General features: G+C 36.5%; 1 protein-coding gene across 1 annotated transcript in view; it reads left to right on the top strand.

Moving 5' to 3' along the window:
- OTOGL (otogelin-like) overlaps window positions 1–25,715 on the top strand; it is a 165,195-nt gene that overhangs the window by 63,811 nt on the left and 75,669 nt on the right. Inside the window, exons 24-26 of the mRNA XM_011946963.1 lie at window positions 3,197–3,304; window positions 4,064–4,202; window positions 21,888–22,022. Coding sequence (XP_011802353.1) covers window positions 3,197–3,304; window positions 4,064–4,202; window positions 21,888–22,022 — 382 coding nt within the window. The remainder of the gene's footprint in view (window positions 1–3,196; window positions 3,305–4,063; window positions 4,203–21,887; window positions 22,023–25,715) is intronic.

Genomic DNA, 25,715 nt, shown 5'->3' on the forward strand with positions numbered 1-25,715 from the left:
TTCAACTATATGGAAACTGAACAACCTGCTCCTGAATGACTACTGGGTACATAACGAAATGAAGGCAGAAATAAAGATGTTATTTGAAACCATTGAGAACAAAGACACAGCATACCAGAATCTCTGGGACACATTTAAAGCAGTATGTAGAGGGAATTTTTTAGCACTAAATGCCCTCAAGAGAAAGCAGGAAAGATCTAAAATTGACACCCTAACATCACAATTGAAAAAGTGCTTTCTTGACATGTGATCCATACTTGGTGAAGATGCTGTGAACATTGTTGGAATGATAATAAATCGTTTAGAATATTGCATAAACTTTGTTGATAAAGCAGTGGTAGGGTTTAAGAAGACTGACTCCAATTTTGAAAGAAATTTTTAGGTAAAACACTAGCAAATGCATTGCATGCTACAGAGAAATCTTTTGTGAAAGGGAGAGTCAATCAATGTGGCAAACTTCACTGTGTCTTATTTCTTTTTTTTTGAAACGGAGTCTCGCTCTGTCGTTCAGGCTGGAGTGCAGTGGCCGGATCTCAGCTCACTGCAAGCTCTGCCTCCGGGGTTTACGCCATTCTCCTGCCTCAGCCTCCCAACTAGCTGGGACTACAGGCGCCCGCCACCTCGCCTGGCTAGTTTTTTTGTATTTTTTTAGTAGAGACGGGGTTTCACCATGTTAGCTAGGATGGTCTCGATCTCCAGACCTCGTGATCCGCCCGTCTCAGCCTCCTAAAGTGCTGGGATTACAGGCTTGAGCCACCGCGCCCGGCCTTGTGTCTTATTTCAAGAAGTTGCCACAGATAGCCCAGCCTTCAGCAACCACCACTCTGATTAGTCAGCAGCCATCAACACTGAAGCAAAACTCTCCTCCAGCAAAAAGATTATGGCTCCTTGAAGGCTCAGATGATCATTAACTTTTATTTTATTTTTTTGCAATAAAATATTTTTAAATTAAGGCATGTATATTTTTTAGATATAGTGCTATTATGCATTTAATAGACTGTAATGTAAATATAACTTTTATATGTACTAGGAAACCAAAAAATCTGTGTGACTTGCTTTATTGTGATATTAACTTTATTGCTGTGGTCTAGAACCAAATTAACAATCTCTCTGAAATACACCTATAATTTATAGTGATTTAAAGTTTTCTTTTTCCCTCTTTCAGTCTTGAGTAGTGATGAAAAGCTCATCAGTCATTAATTAGCAAAGCCAATTAAAACCATGACTTTGGCTGGTGATGTAAGAATTGTGGTTCATTTTGGTGAGGTTTCCGTCACTGAAACAACTGAACAATTAAATTTTGTGAAGTGTCTAATGTTTGAGGCATTGTGTGAAGCCTTAGGAATGGGGGGTACTAAAATACATGTATTAGATAATGATAGAATCTACCTTAGGGGATTGTCACTAGGATAAGATCAGTTAGTGGCATAGTTAAAATGGTTAGAATAGTACTTTGCCATAGTAAGCAGTAAAAAATATTAGTTTTGTTATTGTTCTTATTATCACTATAAGATATTTAATGAAGTACTTAACAGTTCATTGTGATAAATCCTCCAATAAAGGTTCATAAAATTGCTAAGTATAGGGAGTATGTGAAGGAGCTGGGGACATAAAAGATTGCATTGAATTGAGTCTTAAGTGATAAGTTTGCCACACGGAACATGGGAGAAGAATTTTCCAGGCAGAAGAAAAATTCAAAGCTCAGGATGCATGGCGAGAAGTTTGGGAGGGCCAGGATGAGAGATTGTAGAACCGAGGGCATTGTTGGTCTGAAAGAAAAAAATCTAAATGAGATAATCCATCATTTATATAAATAAGTTTCTTCAGTTGTCTTCTATGTGCTACATTTTATGTGACATGAACATTAACAAGATATTTATGGTCCTCTCAAGTGAAGCTGAAAGTCTAGTGGACAGCATATATACTGAATAAGGAATTACAGTGCTGTGTACAAAGAGCCATGAGAGAGAAAGCAGAGAGCTAAAACAACATGAGAAATTATTTCTATTTTAGAGAATAGGCAAGAATTCAGGGTTCCTGAATTCCATGTTGATTTTTATAATCTTGAATTTTTATATTTTAAAGCAAAATGTAAAAAGAGTTTTATACCCTATCTATTTTAGGAGCTTTTAATTTTTATTTATTTATTATTTGTTATTATTTAAATAATACATTATAGATTAATTCATAATAACAAATTATTTAAATAATGACAACTACTTTTCAAATTTAATGTTATTTTTATCTTTATTGTTATTTTATATATTGATTATATTTATAATTTATTACTAACAAAATTATTGTTATACTATTTATCCTTATTTTAAGTTACTAAAACTTTTAGAGAAAATTGTAAGAATATTGAAATATATATTTATATTAAAGGATTTGATGTTATATGTAATATATATTTAATCTTCATATCAAATATTTAGATAACATATCAAAATTAATTCTTCTCTGAGATTTGTTCAATTTTTATATTAAAATTTTATACTTAATTATGTATTTATATTTAAATTGTATATTAAAATATAACATTTGTATATGTTTAACTTTTATAGTCATAGACATTTTTACACACTATTTCAGGGGATAATCTTTCAAGAAAAAAATACTTGAAAGAAAACCAACATTCAAAAATTACCACATTAAATAAACAATGTGAAACACTTAATATAATGTTTTTTATTTCCACACACACCTATGTTAAACTCTCCTGATTTCAACTTTCAGCATTCAGAAAGAAGCTTTCGATTACTCTCTACATCTTGTAACAAAAATGTTAGCCATTTAATAATTTACTCTTTCATCAAAAAATTGTAGGCCCTACAGACTCTTTTAAGTAGCAGATATTGAAGAATGGGACTCTCACTTCCTCCATAAATTTTTTTTCGGAATGACTCACTTTATTAGAAATTTAGGATTCTGTCTTCTTTTCAAGCACTCAATGAATAGCAAAAAGGTCAATATATCACATCTAGTCATTTGCCTGACATTTAGTACTGTGATATGTAAAGTACTATGTGGAAAAAGTGGGGAGAAAGACTGGATTCAACTCCTCAATAGGTTAGATAAAGTGCCTTAGACAGCTCTACTAAATATAGATGATAGTGTTAATATGGTAAGATTATTGATATTTTAAAACTGAAATCTGTAGTTCATACTAAATAGCATTTTATTCTTCATTTGGAAGAATGGCAGAACACAAAGGAAAGTGTTATGTTCCTGAAAGCTGCCCATGTATCTGGAAAGATTGGGAGTATCTCTCAGGAGAAGTGATTGCTACACCGTGTTACACCTGGTAAGGAGATCCATTTATTTCACAAATATTTTCCTAAGTAATTGTGTTAATTTCAATCATCTTGTTGTATTTATTTAATGACACTGACATCAGCAAAAAGTAAATCAAGCCTGAGCAAATAATTTAAAGGCTTGCAGGAGTTGGTGGACAGTTACTGTCTGCAGGGAACTATACCATTATTTTTATGCATATTTGTTCAGCCCAGAAGAAAAGTGTAAAATACAACAATCTAAAATTTTAATAGGAAAAAAATCTCATGTTTATAAGAAAGTGCTAAATGTTACAAAGAAAAGAACGTATTTAATGGAAGGTTTTCAGTTTCAAGGTAAGTCAAAAGAATACCATAAAATAAAATTTGAAATATAATTTCCCTAAAGTAAGGACAAAAATTCTAAAGTCATGAGCAATGTCATGTCTCATACATTTAAATGTACTCAAATATGGGAGATGCCATTGTGGTCTTTCAGTTAGCAGCAGACCTGTGTTCAGTTTTTCATTCTATCATCTACTTTCTGTGTGACCAATGCACAATTCCCAGGCTTGGTTTTGGTGTCTGATAATTTATTTAAACAAAGTAAAAAATGTATGCCTAATTTGTTAATGTAATAATAAGTGGTATCAGAATGAATTGGCAGCATTCGTAAGGGATATTGGCTCATGAGTTCTCTTGAATACAGACATTCCAAAGTTACTGTCACTTGAAATCACTAGTTAGAGTCAAGTTTCTTTAGAAAGGTAACTGGTGTTTTTTTTTAATAGCGTTTGTCGACGAGGAATGTTCAATTGCACATATTATCCATGCCCAGCAGTGTGCACAATATATGGGGACCGACATTATTATTCTTTTGATGGACTAGAATATGACTATATCAGTGATTGCCAGGTTTTTTTGATAAAGGTAGGTCACAGTTACACATTTTTATTTGCATTTGTGTAAAGATTTAATGTAAAAAACAAGTATGCTGCTCCCTGATATATCGAATTCATGTGTTATTTATAAAACCTATAAAACAATTATATCTGTTTTCAACTTTTATTTTAGGTTTGGGGATACGCGTGAAGGTTTGTTAATGTGGGTAAATTACATGTTGTTGGGGTTTGGTGTACAAAGGATTTCATCATGCAGGTAGTAGCATAGTACCCAATAGATAGTTTTTTGACCCTTACCCTCCTCCCATCCTCCACCCTTAAGTAGGTCCCAATGTCTATAGTTCCCCTATTTGTGTCCATATATACCCAATGTTTAGCTCCCTCTTATAAGTGAGAACATATGGTATTTGGTTTTCTGCTCCTCTGTTAACTCACTTAGGATAATGGTCTGCAGCTGCATCCCTGTTGCTGCAAAAGACATTTCTTTCTTATGGCTGTGTAGTATTCCATGGTGTATATGTACCACATTTTATTTATCCATTCCACTGTTGATAGGCATTTAGGTTGATTCCATGATTTTGCTATTATCAGTAGTGCTGCAATGAACGTACATGTGCATGTGTCTTTACAGTAGAATGATTTATATTCCTTTGGGTATATACACAAAAATGGGATTGCTGGGTTGAATGGTAATTCTGTTTTAAGTTTTTTAAGAAATTGCCGCACTGCTTTCTACAGTGGCTAAACCAATTTACATTCTCACCGGCAGTGCGTAGCAGTGTATAAGCATTCCTTTTTCTTCGCAACCTTGCCAACATCTGTTGTTTTTTTGACTTTTTATTAGTAGCCATTTTGACTGGTGTGAGATGATATCTTATTATGGTTTTGATTTGCATTTCTCTAATAATTAATGATGTTGAGCATTTTTTCATATGCTTGTTGGCTGCATGTATGTATTCTTTTGAGATGTGTCTCTTCATGTCCTTTGCCCATTTCTAATGGGGTTGTTTTGTGCTTATAGATTTGTTTAAGTTCCTTATAGATTCTGGTTATTAGGCCTCTGTAGGGTGCATAATTTGCAAATATTTTCTCCCATTCTGTAGTTTTTCTGTTTACTTTGTTGACATTTCTTTGGCTGTGCTGAAGCTCTTTAGTTTAATTAGGCCTCACTTGTCAATTTTTGTTTTTGTTGCAATTGCTTTAGGTGTCTTTGTTATGAAATCTTTGACAAGGCCTACATCCAGAATAGTATTCCCTAGGTGTTCTTCTAGGATTTTTATGAATCTTAGGTCTTACTTTTAAGTCTATAATCCATCTTTGGTTGATTTTTGTATTTAATGAAAGGAAAGGTTCCAGTTTCAATCTTCTGCATGTGGCTAGCCGGTTATCCCAGCTGCATTTATTGAATGGGGAGTCCTTTCCTCATTGCTTATTATTGTCGGCTTTGTCAAAGATCAGATGGTTGTAGGTATGTGGCTATGTTTTTGGGTTCTCTAACCTGTTCCATTGTGTCTGTTTTTGTGCCAGTACCATGCTGTTTTGGTTGTTGGAGTCTTGTAGTATAGTTTGGAATTGGGTAGTTTGATGCTTCCAGCTTTGTTCTTTTTGCTTAGGAATGGCATTGAATTTGTAGATAGCTTTGGGAAGTATGGCCATGTTAACAATATCAGTTCTTCCTACCCATGAGCATAAAATGCATTTCCATTTGTTTGTGTCATCTTGATTTCTTTCAGCAGTGTTTTGTATTGTTGTAGAGATCTTTCATTTTCCTGGTTAGCTGTATACCTAGGTATTTTTTTGTGTGTATATGGATTACAGTTCTTGATTTTACTCTCAGCTTGAACGTTATTGGTGTATAGAAATGCTGCTGACTTTTGTAGATTGGTTTTGTATCCTGAAACTTTACTGAAGTTGTTTATCAGTTATAGGAGCCTTTGGGCAGAGGCTATGGGGTTTTCCAGGTGTAGAAGAATATTGTCTGTAAAGAGAGATACTTTGGCTTCTTCTTCCTATTTGGATGCCTTTTATTTCTTTCTTTCACCTGATTGCTTTGGCTAGGACTTCCAGTACTATGTTGAATAAGAGTGATGAGAGTGGGCATCCTTGTCTTGTTCCACTCTCAGTGGGATTAGGTCCAGCTTTTGCCCATTTGGAATGATGTTGGCTGTGGGTTTGTCATAGATGGCTGTTAATATTTTGAGGTATGTTCCTCTGATGCCTAACTTTTAGAGGATTTTTAATATGAAGGGATGTTAGAATTTATTCAGAGCTTTTTCCTGCATCTGTTAAGATGATCACATGGTTTTGTTTTTAGTTCTGTTTATGTAATGAATCACATTTATTGATTTGTGTATGTTGGACCAACCTGTCATTCCAGGAATAAAGTCTACTTGATTGTGGTGGGTTAGCTTTTTGATGTGCTGCTAGATTCAGTTTGCTAGTAGTTTGTTGAGGATTTTTGTGTCTATGTTAATCAGGGATGTTGACCTGAAATTTTCTTTTTTCATTGTATCTCTGCCAGATTTTGGTATTTCTTTAACTCATTCCTAACTTTTATTATTTATAGGTAATGGGCTAGTTCTTAAACGTTCTGTGCCTCTGTTTCCTCATCTATAAAATGAGAAAAATAACTGTGAAAGTACTTCTGAGGATTAAATAAACATATACAGAAGGCTTAGATAGTGTTTAATATAAAGTGAGTGTTCAATAAATGTTAGCCATTTTTATTGTTATTAATTTGGTTTGCTGAATATAAATATGACACGTTAAACCATTACTGGGTTATACATTTTTTATGGTTATAACAATAAAAAGATATTATGCTCAATTCTAGAAATGCTATTTTGATGATATGCTTTGGTAAACTCCAGGCTTTATATATCTGATAAAATCCTTAAAATTTCTTACATTGAATGCATTTGAATTACCTGTATACTCAAATTTTAGACATTACTGATCACAGATTTACATTTCTAAATGAAAAATGTGAGCTTTAGAAAGAAGTTACACAAGAATAAACAAAATAACATCTTTTCCTCCAGCAAACTAACCCATGATTAATGCATTTTTTTCTGGATATGACTTTTATATTATTAGAGGTTTGTGTGTGATTCTGTTATTTAAGCCTAAGTCAAGAAAACAGACTATCTTCCATTTGATATTAATTCTGTTAAATAAAAAATGAATTGTAAAATCTGTAGCTTTTTGAACTTAAGCAAGGTTCTTGCTTATGGTTTACATCATTGGATTTTCCTGTTGGTACTTGTCTTGGCTTCCTTTATGAATGATTTTAAGTTTCTTAAAGAATAAATACCTAGGAATGGATTTGGCAGTCATGTAATTACAGCGGATGGTAAGTTGCCTACAGGGTATTTTTTTTTTTTTTGTCTTGTGCTGTTTGGATTATTTTTGGAGCCTAAGGAAGGCACACTAATGAATATACTTTATCTAAGCATCCTTTGAACAAGCCTGTTTTAGCTAACAATTTAATATTCGAATCCTTTCATCCCCTGAGGTTTAGAGTATAAATTTACAGACTTAGAAAAGTAGATAACAATTTAGAAATTTGAACACATAAACAAATGTACTTTTCAGGTTGATTTTATACCAAATCCTCATTTTCCTTGAGATTTAGGTGCCTCTGACACTCCTTTAAGTTACCTCCATCCTTGACTTTCTGGATACTATGAATCTTTCAGTCGCTCTCTGGTTTCTTCTTTGTCTTGTGTTGTCTTTTCCTCTTACATAAGCCCCCACTCAGAGATGACTGATTTGGTTCCTTCAGAGCAAGGACCAAGCCTTGCTCATCATTGTTTCACAAGGGAGGAGCACCATGCTGGGAACATAGTTTCTCACTGAATGTTTATTGAACTGGACAACTGTTTGTGGTTCTCTGCCCCTTTTTCCTAGTGCTTGGTGTGTTCATCCACTTCTAAAATCTTAGCCACACCTACACACTGATGAATTCCAAATTGATGTGTACAGCTCTGCCCCTTAATTTCTTGGCTATATTTCTGACTCAAGTTCAATCTCACAATAATATACTATTTCTTTCTATTTATCTTTCTGAGACTCATATTGTTATCATATCATTGCTTCTTAAGAACTACAGCGACTTCCAATGGTCTTCAGTGGCTTCCAATATTTTCATAAAGTCAAACCTCCTACACCAGTCTTTCCAAGGGTTCTGTCAACTCCATCCCTCATCTATGTCTTTTCTCAGTGTACTCTCTGTATCTGATTTCCTCTGCTCCCTCAAAATCATATTTTCAGCTCACACTTATCTGTCCTGTTCTTATATCCTATTGTGTTTATAGTCATCACGTCAAAATTAAGCAGCTCATTATATTCTGATAATTTTTATGTACTAATCCAGATTGTGTATCATTTTATGTCAGAACTATGTGGTATACTTCTTCTGGATTCCTCATAGGAACTAGCACAATTATGGCTGAATTATGAAGCTAAAAAATCACTTGTCTGACTTTTTTCAACAGTCTCCACTTGAGAATAGAGACCACAAGCTTAAACATAATTTTTTAGTTCTGGCAATCTAATACTTGTGATAAATGCATACACGAGCTTTCAATGTGAAGTTTTTACAGCAGCACTTCTTAAACCTTAGTGTGCATGCACATCACCTAGGGATATTGTTAAAATATGAATTCTGTTTTCATAGGACAGCAGTAGGGTTTTGGGTTCTGCCTTTTCTTGTCTTTTCTGTTTATAAATTATACTTTAAGTTCTGGGATACATGTGCAGAACATGCAGGTTTGTTACACAGGTATACATGTGCCATGGTGGTTTGCTACACCCATCAACCCATCATTTAGGTTTTAAGCACCTCCACGCATTAGTTATTTGTCCTAATGCTCTCCTTCTCTTTGCCCCGCCACCCCTTGACAGGCCCCAGTGTTTGATGTTGCCCTCCCTGTGTCTATGTGTTCTCATTGTTCAACTCCCACTTATGAGTGAGAACATGCAGTGTTTGGTTTTCTATTCCTGCATTAGTTTGCTGAGAATGATGGTTTCCAGCTTCATCTGTGTCCCAGCAAAGGACATGAACTCATCCTTTTTTATGGCTGCATAGTATCCCATGGTGTATATGTGCCACATTTTATTTGTCCAGTCTATCATTGATGGGCATTTGGGTTGGCTCCAAGTCTTTTCTATTGTGAATAGTGCTGCAATAAACATACATGTGTGTATGTGTTTATAGTAGAATAATTTATAAAACTTTGGGTTTTATACTCAGTAATGAGATTGCTGGGTCAAGTGGTATTTCTGGTTCTAGATCCTTGAGGAATAGCCACACTGTCTTCCACAATGGTTGAACTAATTTACACTCCCACCAACAGTGTAAAAGCATTCCTATTTCTCTACATCCTCTCCAGCATCTGTTGTTTCCTGACTTTTTAATGATCACCATTCTAACTAGTGTGAGATGACATCTCATTGTGGTTTTCATTTGCATTTCTCTAATGACCAGTGATGATGAGCTTTTTTTCATATGCTTGTGGGCTGCATAAATGTCTTCTTTTGAGAAATGTCTGTTTAAAATCTTTGGCCACTTTTTGATGGGGTTGTTTTTTTTCTTGTAAATTTGTTTAAGTTCCATGTAGATTCTGGATATTAGACCTTTGTCAGAAAGATAGATTGCAAAACTTTTCTCCCATTTTGTAGGTTGCCTGTTCACTCTGATGGTAGTTTCTTTTGCTGTGCAGAGCTCTTGAATTTAACTAGATCCCATTTGTCAATTTTGGCTTTTGTTGCAATTGCTTTTGGTGTTTTAGTCATGAAGCCTTTGCTCATGCCCATGTCCTGAATGGTGTTACCTAGGTTTCCTTCTAGGGTTTTTATGGTTTTAGGTCTTACGTTTAAGTCTTTAATCCATCTTGAATTAATTTTTAAATAAGGTGTAAGGCAGGGGTCCAGTTTCAGTTTTCTGCATATGGCTAACCAGTTTTCCCAATACCATTTATTTAATAGGGAATCCTTTCCCTATTACTTGTTTTTTGACAAGTAATTTTTTGTCAGGTTTGTCAAAGATCAGGTGGTTGTGGATGTGTGGCATTATTTCCAAGGACTCTGTTCTGTTCTGTTGGTCTATATACCTGTTTTGGTACCAGTAGCATGCTGTTTTGGTTACTGTAGCCTTGTAGTATAGTTTGAAGTCAGATAGCATGATGCCTCCAGCTTTGTTCTTTTTGCTTAGTATTTTCTTGGCTATATGGGCTCTTTTTTGGTTCCATATGAAATTTAAAGTAGTTTTTTCTAATTCTGTGAAGAAAGTTAATGGTAGCTTGATGGGAATAGCATTGAATCTATAAATTACTTTGGGCAGTATGGCCATTTTCACGATATTGATTATTCATATCTATGAGCATGGAATCTTTTTCCATTTGTATGTGTCCTCTCTTATTTCTCTGAGCAGTGGTTTGTAGTTCTTGAAGAAGTTCTTCACATACCTTGTAAGTTGTATTCCTAGGTATTTTATTTTCATTGTAGCAATTATGAATGGGAGTTCACTCATAATTTGGTTCTCTGTTTTTCTATATTTTGTGTATTAGAATGCTTGTGATTTTTGCACATTGATTTTGCATCCTGAGACTTCGCTGAAGTTGCTTATCAGCTTAAGGAGTTTTTGGGCTGAGATGATGGGGTTTTCTAAATATACAATTATGTCATCTGTAAACCAAGACAATTTGACGTTCTCTCTTACTATTTGAATACCCTTTATTTCCTTCTCTTGCCTGATTGCCCTGGCCGGAACTTCCAATACTATGTTGAATAGGAGTGGTGAGAGAGCGTCCTTGTCTTGTGCTGGTTTTCAAAGGGAATGTTTTCAGTTTTTGCCCATTTAGTACGATATTGGCTATGGGTTTGTCATAAATAGCATTTATTATTTTGAGATATATTCCATAAATACCTAAACTATTGAGTGTTTTTAACATGAAGGGATGTTTAATTTTATTGAAGGCCTTTTCTGCAGCTATTGAAATAATCTTGTGGTTTTTGTCATTGGGTCTGTTTATGCGATGGATTACATTTATTGATTTGTGTATGTTGAACCAGCTTTGCGTCTCAGGGATGAAGCCAACTTGATCATGGTGGATAAGCTTTTTGATATGCTGCTGGGTTCAGTTTCCCAGTATTTTATTGAGGATTTTGCATTGATGTTCATCAGGGATGTTGGCTTGAAATTTTCTTTTTTTGTTGTGTCTCTGCCAGGTTTTGGTATCAGGATGATGCCGGCCACATAAAATGAGTTAGGAAGGAGTCCCTCTTCTTCTTTTGTTTGGAATAGTTTCAGAAGGAATGGTACCAGCTCCTCTTTGTAACTCTGGTAGAATTTGGCTGCGAATCCATCTGGTCCTGGGCTTCTTTTTGTTGGTAGGCTATTAATTACTGCCTCAGTTTCAGAACTTGGTCTATTCGGGAATTTGACTTCTTCCTGCTTTAGTCTTGGGAGGGTGTATGTGTCCAGATATTTATCCATTTATTCTAGATTTTCTAGTTTATTTGGTAAAAGTGTTTAAAATATTCTCTGAAGGCAGTTTGTATTTCTGTGGGATCAGTGGTGATCTCCCCTTTATCAGTTTTTTATTGTGTCTCTATGCAAATAAACTAGAAAATCTTCTCTCTTTTCTTCTTTATTAGTCTGGCTAGTGGTCTATTTTGTTAATCTTTTCAAAAAACCAGCTCCTGGATTCATTTATTTTTTTGAAGAGTTTTTCGTGTCTCTGTCTCCCTGAGTTCTGCTCTGATCTTAGTTATTTCTTGACTTCTGTTAGCTTTTGAACTTGTTTGCTCTTGCTTCTCTAGTTCTTTAAATTGTGATGTTAGGGTGTCGGTTGTAGATCATTCCTGCTTTCTGATGTGGGCATTTAGATTTATAGGGGCATTTATACATTTGCCTGTAAACACTGCTTTGGCTGTGTCCCAGAGATTCTGGTACATTGTGTCTTTGTTCTCATTGGTTTCAAAGACCTTATTTATTTCTGCCTTCATTTCATTATTTACCTAGTAGTCATTCAGGAGCAGGTTGTTTAGTTTCCATGTAGTCGTGCAGTTTTGATTGAGTTTCTTAATCCTGAGTTCTAATTTGATTGCACTGTGTTCTGAGAGACTGTTTGTTATGAATTCCTTTTTTTTTTTTTTTTTTGCATTTGCTGAGGAGTGTTTTACTCCCAATTATGTAGTCAATTTTAGAATAAGTGTGATGTGGTGCTGAGAAGAATGTATATTCCGTTGATTTGGGGTGGAGAGTTCTGTAGATGTCTCTTAGGTTTGCTTGGTGCAGAGCTGAGTTCAAGTCCTGAATATCCTTGTTAATTTTCTGTCTCGTTAATATGTCTAGTATTGACAGTGGGGTGTTAAAGTCTCCGACAATTATTGTTTGGGAGTCTAAATCTCTTTGTTCATCTCTAGGAACTTGCTTTATGAATCTGAGTGCTCCAGTATTGGGTCTGTATGTATTTAGGATTGTTAGCTCTTCTTGTTGCATTGATCTCTTTACCATTAAGTAATAATACCCTTCTTTGTCTTTTTTGATCTTTGTTGGTTTAAAGTCTGTTTTATCAGAGATTTGGATTGCAACCCCTGCTTTTTTTCTGCTTTCCATTTGCCTGGTAAATATTCCTCCATCCCTTTATTTTGAGCTTATGTGTGTCTTTGCACATAAGATGGGTCTCCTGAATACAGCACACCGATGGGTCTTGACTCTATCCAGTTTCCCAGTCTGTGTCTTTTAATTGGGGCATTTAGTCCATTTACATTTAAAGTTATATTGTTAGCTCTGAATTTGATCCTGTCGTCATGATGCTAGCTGGTTATTTTGCACATTAGTTGATGCAGTTTCTTCATCATGTGTCATTGGTCTTTATATTTTGGTATATTTTTGCAGTGGCTGGTACCAGTTTTTCCTTTCCATATTTAGTGCTTCCTTCAGGAACTCATGTATGACAGGCCTGGTGGTGACAAAATCCCTCAGTATTTGCTTGTCTGTAAAGGATTTTAATTCTCCTTCGTGTATGAAGTTTAGTTTGGCTGGATATGAAACTCTGGGTTGAAAATTCTTTTCTTTAAGAATGTTGAATATTGCCCCCCACCCTACTCTCTTCTGGTTTGTAGGGTTTCTGCAGAGAGATCTGCTGTTAGTCTGATGGGCTTCCCTTTGTGGCTAACCCGACCTTTCTCTCTGGCTGCCCTTAACAATTTTTCCTTCATTTAAACCTTGGAGAATCTGACAATTATGTGTCTTGGGGTTACTCTTCTCGAAGAGTATCTTAGTGGTGTTCTCTGTATTTCCTGAATTTGAATGTTGGCCTGTCTTGCTAAGTTGGGGAAGTTCTCCTGGATAATATCCTGAAGTGTATTTTCCAATGTGGTTCCATTCTCCCCGTCACTTTCAGCTACATCAATCAGTCATAGGTTTGGTCTTTTCACATAGTCCCATATTTCTTGCAGGCTTTGTTCCTTTTCATTCTTTTTTCTGTAACCTTGTCTTCATGCTTTGTTTCATTAAGTCAATAATCAATCTCTGATACCTTTCTTCTGTTTGATTCATTTGGCTGTTGATCCTTTTGTATGCTTCACAAAGTTCTCGTGTTGTGTCTTTCAGCTCCATCAGGTCATTAATGTTCTTCTCTAAACTGGTTATTCTAGTTAGCAGTTCCTGTAACCTTTTATCAAGGTTCTTAGCTTCTTTGCATTGGGTTAGGACATACTCTTTTAGCTCTGAAGAGTTTGTTACTAGCTACCTTCTGAAGCCTACTTCTGTCAATTCATCAAACTCATTCTCTGTCCAGTTTTGTGCCTTTGCCTGAGAGGAGCTGCGATCATTTGGAGGAGAAGAGGCATTCTGGTTTTTGGAATTTTCAGCATTTTTGTGCTGTTTTTTCCTCTTCCTCCTGAATTTATCTACCTTTGATCTTTGATGCTGATGGCCTTTGGATGGGGATTTTGTGTGAGTGTCCTTTTTGTTGATGTTATCACTTTCTGTTTGTTAGTTTTCCTTCTAACAGTCAGGGCTCTCTGCTGCAGGTCTGCTGGCATTTCTTGGAGTTTTACTCCAGACCCTGCTTGCCTGGCCTGGGTATCACCTGTGGAGGCTGCAGAACAGCAAAGATTGCTGCCTGCTCCTTCCTCTGGAAACTTCATCCCAGAAGGGCACCCACATGATGCCAGTCAGAGCTCTCCTGTATGAGGTGTCTGTCGACCCCTACTAGGAAGTGTCTCTCAGTCAGGAGGCACTTGAGGAGGCAATCTGTCCCTTAGCAGAGTTTGAGTGCTCTGCTGCGAGATCTGCTGCTCTTTTCAGAGCCGGCAGGCACAAACGTTTAAGTCTGCTGAAGCTGTGCCCACAGCTGCCCCTTCCCCCAGGTGCTCTGTTCTAGGGAGATGGGAGTTTTGTCTATAAGCCCCTGACTGTGGCTGCTGCCTTTCTTTCAGAGATGCCCTGACCGGTGAGGAGGAATCCAGGAGGTAGTCTGGCCACAGCCACTTTGCCACACTGTGGTGTGTTCCGCCCAGACAGAACTTCCCAGTGACTTTCTTAACACTGTGAGGGAAAACCATCTACTCAAGCCTCAGTAATGGCAGACGCCCCTCCACCAACCAAGGTCGATCGTCATAGGTTAACTTCAGACTGCTGTGCTGGCAGCGAGAATTTCAAGCCAGTGGTTCTTAGTTTGCTGGGCTCCATGGAGGTGGGACCCGCTGAGTTAGCCCATTTGGCTTCCTGGCTTCAAACCCCTTTCCAGGGAAGTGAACAGTTTTGTCTTGCTGGGGTTCCAGGTGCCTCTGGGGAATGAAAAAAAGTCTGCAGCTAGCTTGGAGTCTGCCCAAATAGCTGCCCAGTTTTGAACTTGAAACCCAGCCCTGGTGTTGTAGGCACACGAGGGAATCTCCTGGTCTGTGGGTTGCAAAAACCGTGAGAAAATCATAGTATCTGGGCTGGATAGCACAGCCCCTCATGGCTTCCCTTGGCTAGGGGAGGGAGTTCCCTGGTTCCCTGGCCCCTTGCATTTCCTGGGTGAGGCCACGCCCCACCCTGCCTCTGCTCACCCTCCGTGGGCTGCACCCACTGTCAAACCAGTCCCAGTGAGGTGAACCAGGTAACTCAGTTGGAAATGCAGAAATCACCCACCTTCAGCTTTGGTCTCACTGGGAGCTGCAGACCAGAGCCGTTCCTATTCTGCCATCTTGCCAAATCCCCCAGATTCTGCCTTTTCAATAAGCTACTAGATAGTGCTGATGCTCCATGTCTATGGACCATATTTTGAGTAGTAAGGATGTAGAACATTTTACTTTCTTAACAACCTGATTTTAATTATTTCTGAAATTATTCTCTTCTTCTGCATGGTCAAATTTAAGTTACATTCAGAACAAAGAAAGTTTCACTGACAATATAGTGTCAAACATTACATGTTCCCATTGTTTATATCATTACTGTTAAATATGTTTGTTTATGGTATCATTTTAAGTAGTAAGACAAAGATTCTATGAAACGGTTTCATTTCGTGTATGGAAAAAATATTTACACATTTCTACCAAAAGCATTAAAACTCTTGTTCATGTATCAGCGTCTCTACAAACATTCTCCAATGTATGGTGGTGATCTTTGTTCACATTATTATTTCATTCATTTAATAAAACAATTTTAGGGGCTTATTAAATAGAAAGCATGCTGGTAAAGACATATCTACTATGTATACTCCATGTGAAGTATATACTCCAGATTTCTCGAAGAAAATTCTAAGGTTTTGATGGTGGGGACAATACCTTATATTTCTTATTATTCTTTCCAAGTCATTTTGCAGAATGCTGGGCATTTGGTGAACTCAATAACTACTTATTAGTATTTTCTCCTGTTACCCTCATTTTCTGTTGTAGCAGAGAAAACATAACATTTATCATTGTAGTTTCAAATAGTGATTGTGCAGAAAATACTTCAAGTAGAGTATTTGTCTTAACTCTGAGTCCTGGCAAGAGGAAAGTATATTCTTGTGTTTATGTTTAATTGTAGAGAAATAATAACAACTAAGAAATAATGGACAAGGCCACAATCTAATAAAAGATGTACCATAGTTTCTTTTCAAATGATATTTTTTTCTCTCTCTAGTTCCTCATTTCTATGAAAGACAAATCGTAACAGAACCAATTTACTTGCAAAATAAGTTTTAATTACAGTATATATGGCTTGATTATTTGCATAAAGTGCAGGAAGAATAATTATTGTACATATAGGCTCTTTTATGTTGACTTTGTTGTAACTTTTTCATAATCTCAGGTTAGACCTTTTAAAAGCCTCTTGAGGTTAGCCAAGCTAAGGATTTATCTGTGCCTGCAAATACCTATATGAATTGGGTTAATTTCTCTCTTCTTGAGGTTCCAAAATAACTTGGGGTTTCTAGTCCTGTTAGAAAGTGATGTGCTTCACTTACTACAGGTCACAAACATTGTAAGGGAATTGCATAAACAAGGTGCCAGGCCAGTCTGTACAAGAGGCTTTGGTCAGCTCTATAATGTCAACTTAAATTCCTCAAAGCAGTCCAGTCATATCTGTAAATATTCCATCCTAGTCAAAGCCGTGGTAAAATAGCCAGTGTCTCCAACTGTGTTCTGTTACAGCAGAAAAGATTCTTGTTGAACTTATGCAAACAGCTGTATTGCCATCATTTAAGAATACTCACAACTGGTTTTGAAATTCTGGAGAAATCAGATAGTAAGAAATATGCCTCAAATTTTGCTCACAAGAGCATGCTTTACTTCATTTGTTTTAAGCTATAAATGGCTCAAAAGAAAGGTTTTCTTTTAGTTTTCTTTCTTTCTTTCTTTTTTTTTTTTTTTTTTTTTTTTTTTTTTTTTTTTTTTTTTTTTTTTTTTTTTTTGAGGTGGAGTTTCACTCTTATTGCCCAGACTGGAGTGCAATGGTGCAATCTTTGCTCACCACAACCTCCACCTCCTAGGTACAAGCAATTCTCCTGCCTCAACCTCCCAAGTAGCTGGGATTACAGGCATGCACCACCACGCCCGGCTGATTTTGTACTTTTAGTAGAGACAGGGTTTCTCCATGTTGGTCAGGCTAGTCTCGAATTCCTGACCTCAGGTGATCAGCCCGCCTTGGCCTCCCAAAGTGCTGGGATTACAGGCATGAGCCACCGTGCCCGGCAGAATTTTTTTTCTTGACTTTAGAAAACAAAACAAAAAGAAGCTCAATATTTCAAACAAAAAAGTCATAGGAAAATATTTCAGTCTTCTATTATTTCAGTCCCATGCTGTTAACTCCTGTTCTGCCCAGTATTGGGCCAGCAATCCTCACGAACACATCTGCTTTCCGCTGAGAATCCCAGAAGTTTTCTCTCTAGTCTAATGACACAGTCTCCAGAGTAATCAGAAACCTGCCTTCAAGAGCACCTGTCAGAGTCCTTTCCACAAACTTCCCTAAGGAAGCAAGTTGTGGACTGCAGCAGATTATAAAGTGCTTTCTGAGAAGAATCAAAGTAAAACAATAATTGTCTGTGCATGACAAAAGTCTTAGACTAGCAATGGTTAAAGACACAATAGACAAGGAAATTTGATTATTTCTGTGGCATACAATCATTTAACGTAATAGTCATAATTATTCCTGATAACATAGATTAAGACATACAAGAATTATATGAATCTGATATAATTTTGGAACATACATTAATTACACATTCATATAAAAATAACTCAAAGAAAGTTAAATACCATTTCGTATTTGACAATGATTCTGGTATAATTTTAACGTACCAATGAAGATTAATATGTCTGTCTTGGACTTCAGGAGTCCTAATATCCAAAAAGTTAGTTTGAGGTCAAAAGACTGAATTTAGAATTTGGAAAGGTTATCAAATATCAAAGGCTTAAAATACTTGATATCGCGAAATAGAGTCACAGATCACTGTAAAATTAGTCATTTATTTAATCAAAGTGATAATTCAAATATTTTAAAAAGCAATAACCTTTACTCTTTGGTAGAGAGGAGACTCAGTTTCCCAAATAATCTTAAAACTTAATAAAGACAGTTAAAAAGGTAAATTTAATCTATTTCTCTCTTCCCTTTTTTGTTGCCGTATACTCAAAAGGTAAATAAAAATGTTTTACTATCTCTTAATATTAAACAAAAATGTTGTTCAAAAGAAAAAACCAAATTTTGCCTTTGCATTGTGCATTATTAACACTAAAGTTATTTTAAAAAATACATCCAATTTTAACTAATTTGATCACAAGGTAAGATCTTCGTAAACTTTTTGTAACCTTTTATGATATTTACCATTCTTTTTTCCAACTTTTTATGTGTTCTAACAAGAACCTCATGAAGGTGTCAACTGAAGGGTGGTTTTGGCCCCAGGCAGCAGAGAGTCATGGTTGACCTGATGTCATTCTTGCAACTTGGACAATCTCTGTGTGACTGCCCTATTTTCTGCTTACTCAGGACAGCATGTCTAACTTTCTTTTCTGTGTCTTTTCTCCACTTTTTCTTCAGTTCGGTCATCATTTCTACTTCCTCATGTGTTCAGCTTGTTTTTACCTGGTCAGCTCCCACTCTTCCTTACATCCTTTACGTGTTTATTCACCCTCAGATCTTACTGCAAAACATTAAAAAAAAAATCAGTATTTTCTGGTTCAAATTTGAGAGAGAATTGAATATGTTCGTTTTTTCTGCCAGCATTGAAGTCCCTTTGCCCATAAATGAATGCGCTGCTTTGGGACATAAACCATGGCTGCCTGAGGCTATGGTATCAGCAGAGACTTTGTGTCGGATAATTACCCTTAAAAGGCTGGGGCTATGATGGGTGCTGAGACTGACATGTCCAGTATAATTATATATGTCCTTGAAAGGTGCTAAGTTTCTGTTTCAGAGTCATTTTGGGGCATATTCTGTATTAAAGCTTTTAGTACCTGAGAATAAAGGGTTTTGAGGAGGCCATGTGGCACATTGATGTTGACCTTTTTCCTCCAGCTTTGTTATCATTATTACTATGTTGCTTAGCAACTCTGTGGCATTATTTCTAAACCTAATATTAACTTGAAATATGTTAGAAATGGAAAGTATAGAAATATGACTTTTAGGTATAGTGCTATTGTTTCAAATTACTGTCAGCATAACATGATATTATAAGACAAACCATACAGATAGAATATTTCTTGACATTTCAGATTTAATATAAAGGATAAAACTAACATTGAGGCACTTTAATTAATAGTAATAAAATATAATGGCAATAGAAAGCCTTTCAATCAGCTTTTCACATCCCTTAATCTAAATAACTTTTCCCAAGAGGAAGAGCAAAGCAAAGCCCTAAATTGTATATTTTTACTTCTTTGAAAATTATGCAGAAAGGCAGAAAAGTATGACATTATTTTTTTGAGTAGTACAATGCCATAATCATCATAATGACCCTTATTATTCCACTTTTCAAAATTTAGGCAATGCTTTGCAAAAGGATTGTTTAAAAAGCAGCAAAAGCTCCCAGCATCTATGAAGGAAAAATGGGTTACAGAGGGACACATTAATTACTCCATCAATACCATTAGTTAAAAACCTATCCTCTAGTCACTATAACACTTATTAACAAGGCAGAAAGAATTTAGCCAAAATAAGAGATGAATTGAGCTAGTTTTCACATTGCCACACTTAGTTGTGAAAAACTAAGTGTGGAGAATTTACATCAAGAACTCTATGATCATCAGGCAAGGTGACTTACACCACTAATCCCAGTACTTTGGGAGGTTAAAATGAATGGCTCACTTGAGCCCAGTAGTTTGAGACCAGCCTGGGCAACATAGTGACACCCTGCCTCTACAAAAAAATTTTAAAAATTGGTCATGTGTAGTGGCACACACCTGTAGTCTCCCAGCTACTCAGGAGGCCAAGGTGGAAGAATTGTTTGAGCCTGGAAAATTGAGGCTGCAGTGAACCATGATCATGCCACTGCACTCCAGCAGCCTGGGTGATAGGGCAAGACCTCACCTGGAAAAAAAAAAAAAAAAAAGAAAGAGAAAAAACAAACTGTATGATTGCCAATTTGTTTTTTTTTTTTTTTTTTAGACAGAGTCATTCTGTCACCCAGGCTGGAGTGCTGGAGTGCAGTGGCATGGTCTCAGCTTACTGCAACTTCAGCCTCCCAGGTTCAGGCAATTCTCTTGCCTCAGCCTCGTGAGTAGCTGGAACTACAGGCATGTGCCACCATGCCTGGCTAATTTTTGCATTTTTAGTAGAGACCAGGTTTGCTGGCCAGACTGACCTCTTGAACTCCTGAGCTCAAGTGATCTGCCCTCCTCGACCTCCCAAAGTGCTGAGATTACAGGCATGAGCCACAGTGCCTGGCCTATAATTGCCAAACATTTAATGACTTTTTCTTACTATGAAAATAAACGCTGACCCATATGTCTCAAAATGGAAAAGATTCAGGCAATATGTATGGCCCTTTGAAAACTGAACATTGAATCCAAGGAGAAATGTCACATTTCTTCCTTTCCTTTTAATGAAATTTCTACTGTCCACTATTAGTGAAGGGGCTCTTCAAATAGTAACTTTTAACTTTGGGGGAGACTAAGACCACTTTGAAAATTTGACAAGAAGCATGTACTTTCTTCCTAGAAAAATTGTAAGTATATGAGTTGATGAATATGTTAGTTTTATTTAATTATTTCACATTATATACATATAACATCTCTTTGTATCTCATAAATGTATACAATTATAACTTGCCAATTAAAACTTTTAAAGAACCAGATACAAACAATATTTTAGAATGAAATTTCCAGAGTTAGTGCAACTGAAGAAACCTATCCATTCAACTGGGGGAGAAAATTAGAAGCTTTGATTCTAAAGAGTGACTTAGTGGATGCAGTGGGGAGTTGCTAAGGAAAGGGGTCTAACTGGAGGTGGAAGTGTGTCATTTAGAGTAGAGAGACCAAACAGTGTTCCTTGAAGTTAGGGATTCCCTATCATCTAAAGTTGTCTTTCTCCTCAACCATTTCTAGACCCTTCCTAATTTCTTTATAAGTGGCATCAAGACAAACAAAACAGATTAGGGATTTGAACTCTGATCCTCCTCTTATGTGGCAAAGCGACCTCAGATAATCAATTAGTCCGTCTTAACCTCAGTTTCCTCATCTGTAAAATGGAAATAATACATAATTCAAAAAGTTTACATAAGAACTAAATTGGATAATATATGTAAAATGCAAAGCAAGCTCTCAAACAATGCACATTATTTTATTTACTAACAAATACCAAAGTTTTGTAACGATTTGTGTTCTTATTTATAGACAAATAATTATTCAGCCAGAAATATCCTTTAAATAAAACCAAAGACATGTATCAAATGAATTTTTTTTTAAGATTTCCCTAAGTGACATATTGTTTTGTTGATTATTGACAAAGAAAATGATAATGGTTGATACATTTGAGCTATAGAAATAAAATGGTAAACTTGGCTGGATCAAAATTTTAACAGAGACATTATAGATGTTTAAAGGTTGAGCTATCCTACTATATTTCTATAAAATTCTTCCCATTATTAGTTAAAAATGACTTTTTATTATAGAGGTAAGTTGTTTTTAAGTTCTAATGCAATCCATTGTCAATACTGATCTTTAAGATTTCTTAATAAAAATAACTAAAATAATATAGGTTGTATATATTTGTATTAATAAAATACTTTTGACATTTCAGAGTACAGATGATTCAGATGTATCTGTCATTGCCCAGAACAAGAAATGCTTTGACAACGATATTGTTTGTTCTAAAAGTGTTTTGATTTCAGTTGGGGACACTGAAATTTACCTGAATGATACTCCTTACAAACAGGTTAGTGAATTATTTCTTTCAGGATCATTTGACCTTGTCCCGAGGATACTGAAAATAGAATAGAAATGATTTGGGCTACTTTTCTCTGTAAATGGTTATGAGATCTGTGTTGTTTTTTCTTTTCCATTTTGTGTGGCTTCAGTAAATTGTGCTTCACTTCTCTCTTATTACTTCTTAACTTCCCTTCTCCATATTCCAATTCATCTTGCTTTCATTCCCATAGTTGCCATTTGGGCCCTTGTAGCCCTCCCCTATTGCCTTCATAACTTCAGTGGCTTTCAGGCTAGACTCTTGGCTTCTAGTTTTCGTCTTTCCACTCTAATTCATCCTCACATACTGCAGCATAGGTAGTTTTACTTGTATGTGTGTGTGTGTATATATATATATATATATATATTTTTTTTTTTTTTTTTTTTGAGACAGAGTCTCACTCTGTTGCCCAGACTGGAGTGCAGTGGTATGATCTTGGCTCACTGCAACCTCTGTCTCCTGGGTTTAAGTGATTCTCTTGCCTCAGCCTCCTGAGTAGCTGGGATTACAGACGCACTCCACCATTCCTGGCTAATTTTTGTATTTTCAGTAGAGATGAGATTTCACCATGTTGGTTAGGCTGGTCTCAAACTCCTGACCTCAGGTGATCCACCTGTCTTGGCCTCCCAAAATGCTGGGATTACAGGCATGAGCCACTACACCCAGGCTTATATATGTATATTTTTGATGGAAATCTTAATATGTCACTCTGTGGTTCTTCAAGACTTTGAGATGCCTTCCCACTGCTCCTCCAAGGCCTTGCCAATCTGACTGTTGCCCACCTCTCCTGCCTGCTCTTTCATCACTTTCTGCTTCAAGCCCACATTCCAGAAGGTGGAGCATCTTATTAGTCCTTCATTACTGTTATTACTTATTCCTGGATCTGTCTTTCCATTTAAATTATTCATATGCAATATGTCTTATCATACCTCCTCCAGGGAGCTCCTCCTCACACCCTGAAGCACCCTATTAGAATGTGTATCATGCTTTAATGAAACTACTTGTGAGCTTGTCTTCCCCAATTGTCTCCAAGTTCTTGTTTATTGTATCCTTGGAGCCTGCCCAATTTAATAGAATGAATAAATTTCATTCATTCATTCATCTCATACATTCTTTTATAATGTTTATTGACTATCAAAATGTGCTAATTGTTGGGACTACAATAATGAAATAATACTGTGCTTGCCTTTAAGAAGTTTCTGCTCAGGTGACGGATACATTCAGGTAAATAAGGATGCGCAGCGTGGTGTCCTGTGATAGGAATTTATGTAGGATAATATGGGAACTCCTGGGAAGAACACCTAAAGAAACCTGGGGTGCTTAGGGTGATTGTTAAGAGCATAGACTTTAGAGTCACTCAGCAGTAACTTTGAGCCTCTGTTCCATCACCTGCTTGCTCTATGACTTTGGGCAGGTTTACTTAACCTCTCCAAGCTGCAGCTTTTCCATCTGTAAATTTGGGAAGATTTTTAGAACCTACTTCTTTAGTTTCTGTGAGGATTGAAATGAAAGTATAAATTGATGGATTTGGAATGATTCTTCTTATTTCCTTTACCCTCCCTATTTTTGAAGGCTCAGAAGACATGCTGTGGAGGAAATGATTTGCACTGAGTCTTAAAGGATGATTAGGCATTAGCCAGGTGAAGAGAGGGAGTAGGGTGGCAATCAGTACAGACGAATAAACCCACTCAGTAGAGCAGAGCTGAGAGATAGAATGGCATGTTTGGATAACTGCAGGTGGTTTAGATTGGTGGAAGTACAACATATGAGACACTGGATGGAGGGAGTGGCAAAGCGACTCAGGGAGGAGTGTCCTGATCAGCTGTCATTCAGGGAGCATGGGGTAAAGGCAATAGATGAGGGGGCTGAGTCCAGACTATGGAGGCTCTTGAATGGTGCAAGATATTTGAACCTCATTGTATAGGCAAGAAGTTTTAGAGTTAGAAAGTACATGATTTGACAAATGGGCTTTAAAAACTGACCTATATTCTGAGATGTTTAGAACAATGTTTCTCTCAGTTTGGTCTGCCAATATTCATTAAAATCATCTGGAATTTTTCCTTGTAAGTGCTGGTTTTTGGTCTGACTTCAGTAATCGGAATGGCTGTTGCTGAAAACAAAATTGACATTTTCAATGGTACCTGAAATTCTTGTGCACACTAAAGTTTGAGAACAATTACCTTAAAACATAACTATGTTTCAGTCAGAAACATTGAAACTGGGCCGCAATCAACCTTTGGGCAAAACAGAGTTTCTACAATCATGTTGACATGTTTTTCAAGTAATTACAGCAGTTTGTCATAACCACCAACCAGATATTCATCTATAGGTGAAGGTTATTTCTAAGAAGAAGGATGTTAAAAAAGAAACAAGAGAAAATGCTCTTATAAAGACAGTTTGACACATCTTTGAAGTGGTGATTACAACTCCACATAACTTTCAACTTCCAATTTTCACTTGTATATAGGTGTTAATGAGTCTCCTTTATATAAATTGTATGACGTAAGATTAAGAAAAGTTATAAAAACAGTTTGACCCTAAAGAAATCCCCTGCAATATTTTTTCTCAAACATCAAAAGTGAAAAATAAGCACTATTTATTTTATGGTAGATGGACCACCCATTCAAGGGAAGAACAAAAAACCACCTCTGTTATTTTATTATTTTATTTTATTTAATTTTTTTGAGACAGAGTCTTGCTCTGTCACCCAGGCTGGAGTGCATGGCGTGATCTCGGCTCACTGCAAGCTCTGCCTCCCGGGTTCACGCCATTCTCCTGCGTCAGCCTCCTGAGTAGCTGGGACTACAGGCGCCTGCCACCTTGCCCAGCTAATATTTTGTATATTTAGTAGAGACTGGGTTTCACCGTGTTAGCCAGGATGGTCTTGATCTCCCGACCTCGTGATCCGCCCGCCTCGGCTTCCCAAAGTGCTGGGATTACAGGCGTGAGTCCCCGTGCCCGGCCCACCTCTGTTATTTTTATATGTAAATGCACAATTCTAATTTTATCAAATGTATAAGATATAACCATTTTATTAATTTATTTAAGCGTACTTTAAATATTTTAATTCTCCATATTTCTAACATATCTTGCTAACATCACTAGAGTTTGTTTAAAGTGCTTTAATTCTCATCTGAAGTGGAGATCTCTATTTTGGACAATTCATAATACCTCACTGTTCTAATGAACAGCATTATTTATGAATCTGAAAAGTAAGGCGCATGGCAACTCCCTTTGACCACAGAGGATTTTCTTGTAGTAAACTGCCCTATCTAATGAAAATGAAGGATTTTATGTCTAAAGACAAATAGAAAAGATGTGCTTTTGTATCAGGATAACTGATGCAAAACCAAACTGAGCAAAAGAGAAACAAATCAAAGACAAACAAAATGATAGAAAGATACTAAAGAGTGCAGTGAAAACAATAGAATTAGTTTCTGGTGGCAGAGACCGACCTGGGGGCAGGGCAAGCTATGCAATTTGTTCAAAACAGGAAAAATGTTTCATTTTCTTGTTTTGTGTTCTGTCTTGATGTGTCGTGGTGTTTTTTTCTTTTCTTTCTTTTTTTTTTTTTTGTGTGAGACGGAATTTCGCTCTGTCGCCCAGGCTGGAGTGCAGTGGGGCAATCTTGAATCACTTGAGGCCAGGAGTTCCAGATCAGTC

This window comes from Colobus angolensis, unplaced genomic scaffold (assembly GCF_000951035.1).
Source record: "Colobus angolensis palliatus isolate OR3802 unplaced genomic scaffold, Cang.pa_1.0 Scaffold256, whole genome shotgun sequence".
Classification (NCBI taxonomy): domain Eukaryota; kingdom Metazoa; phylum Chordata; class Mammalia; order Primates; family Cercopithecidae; genus Colobus; species Colobus angolensis.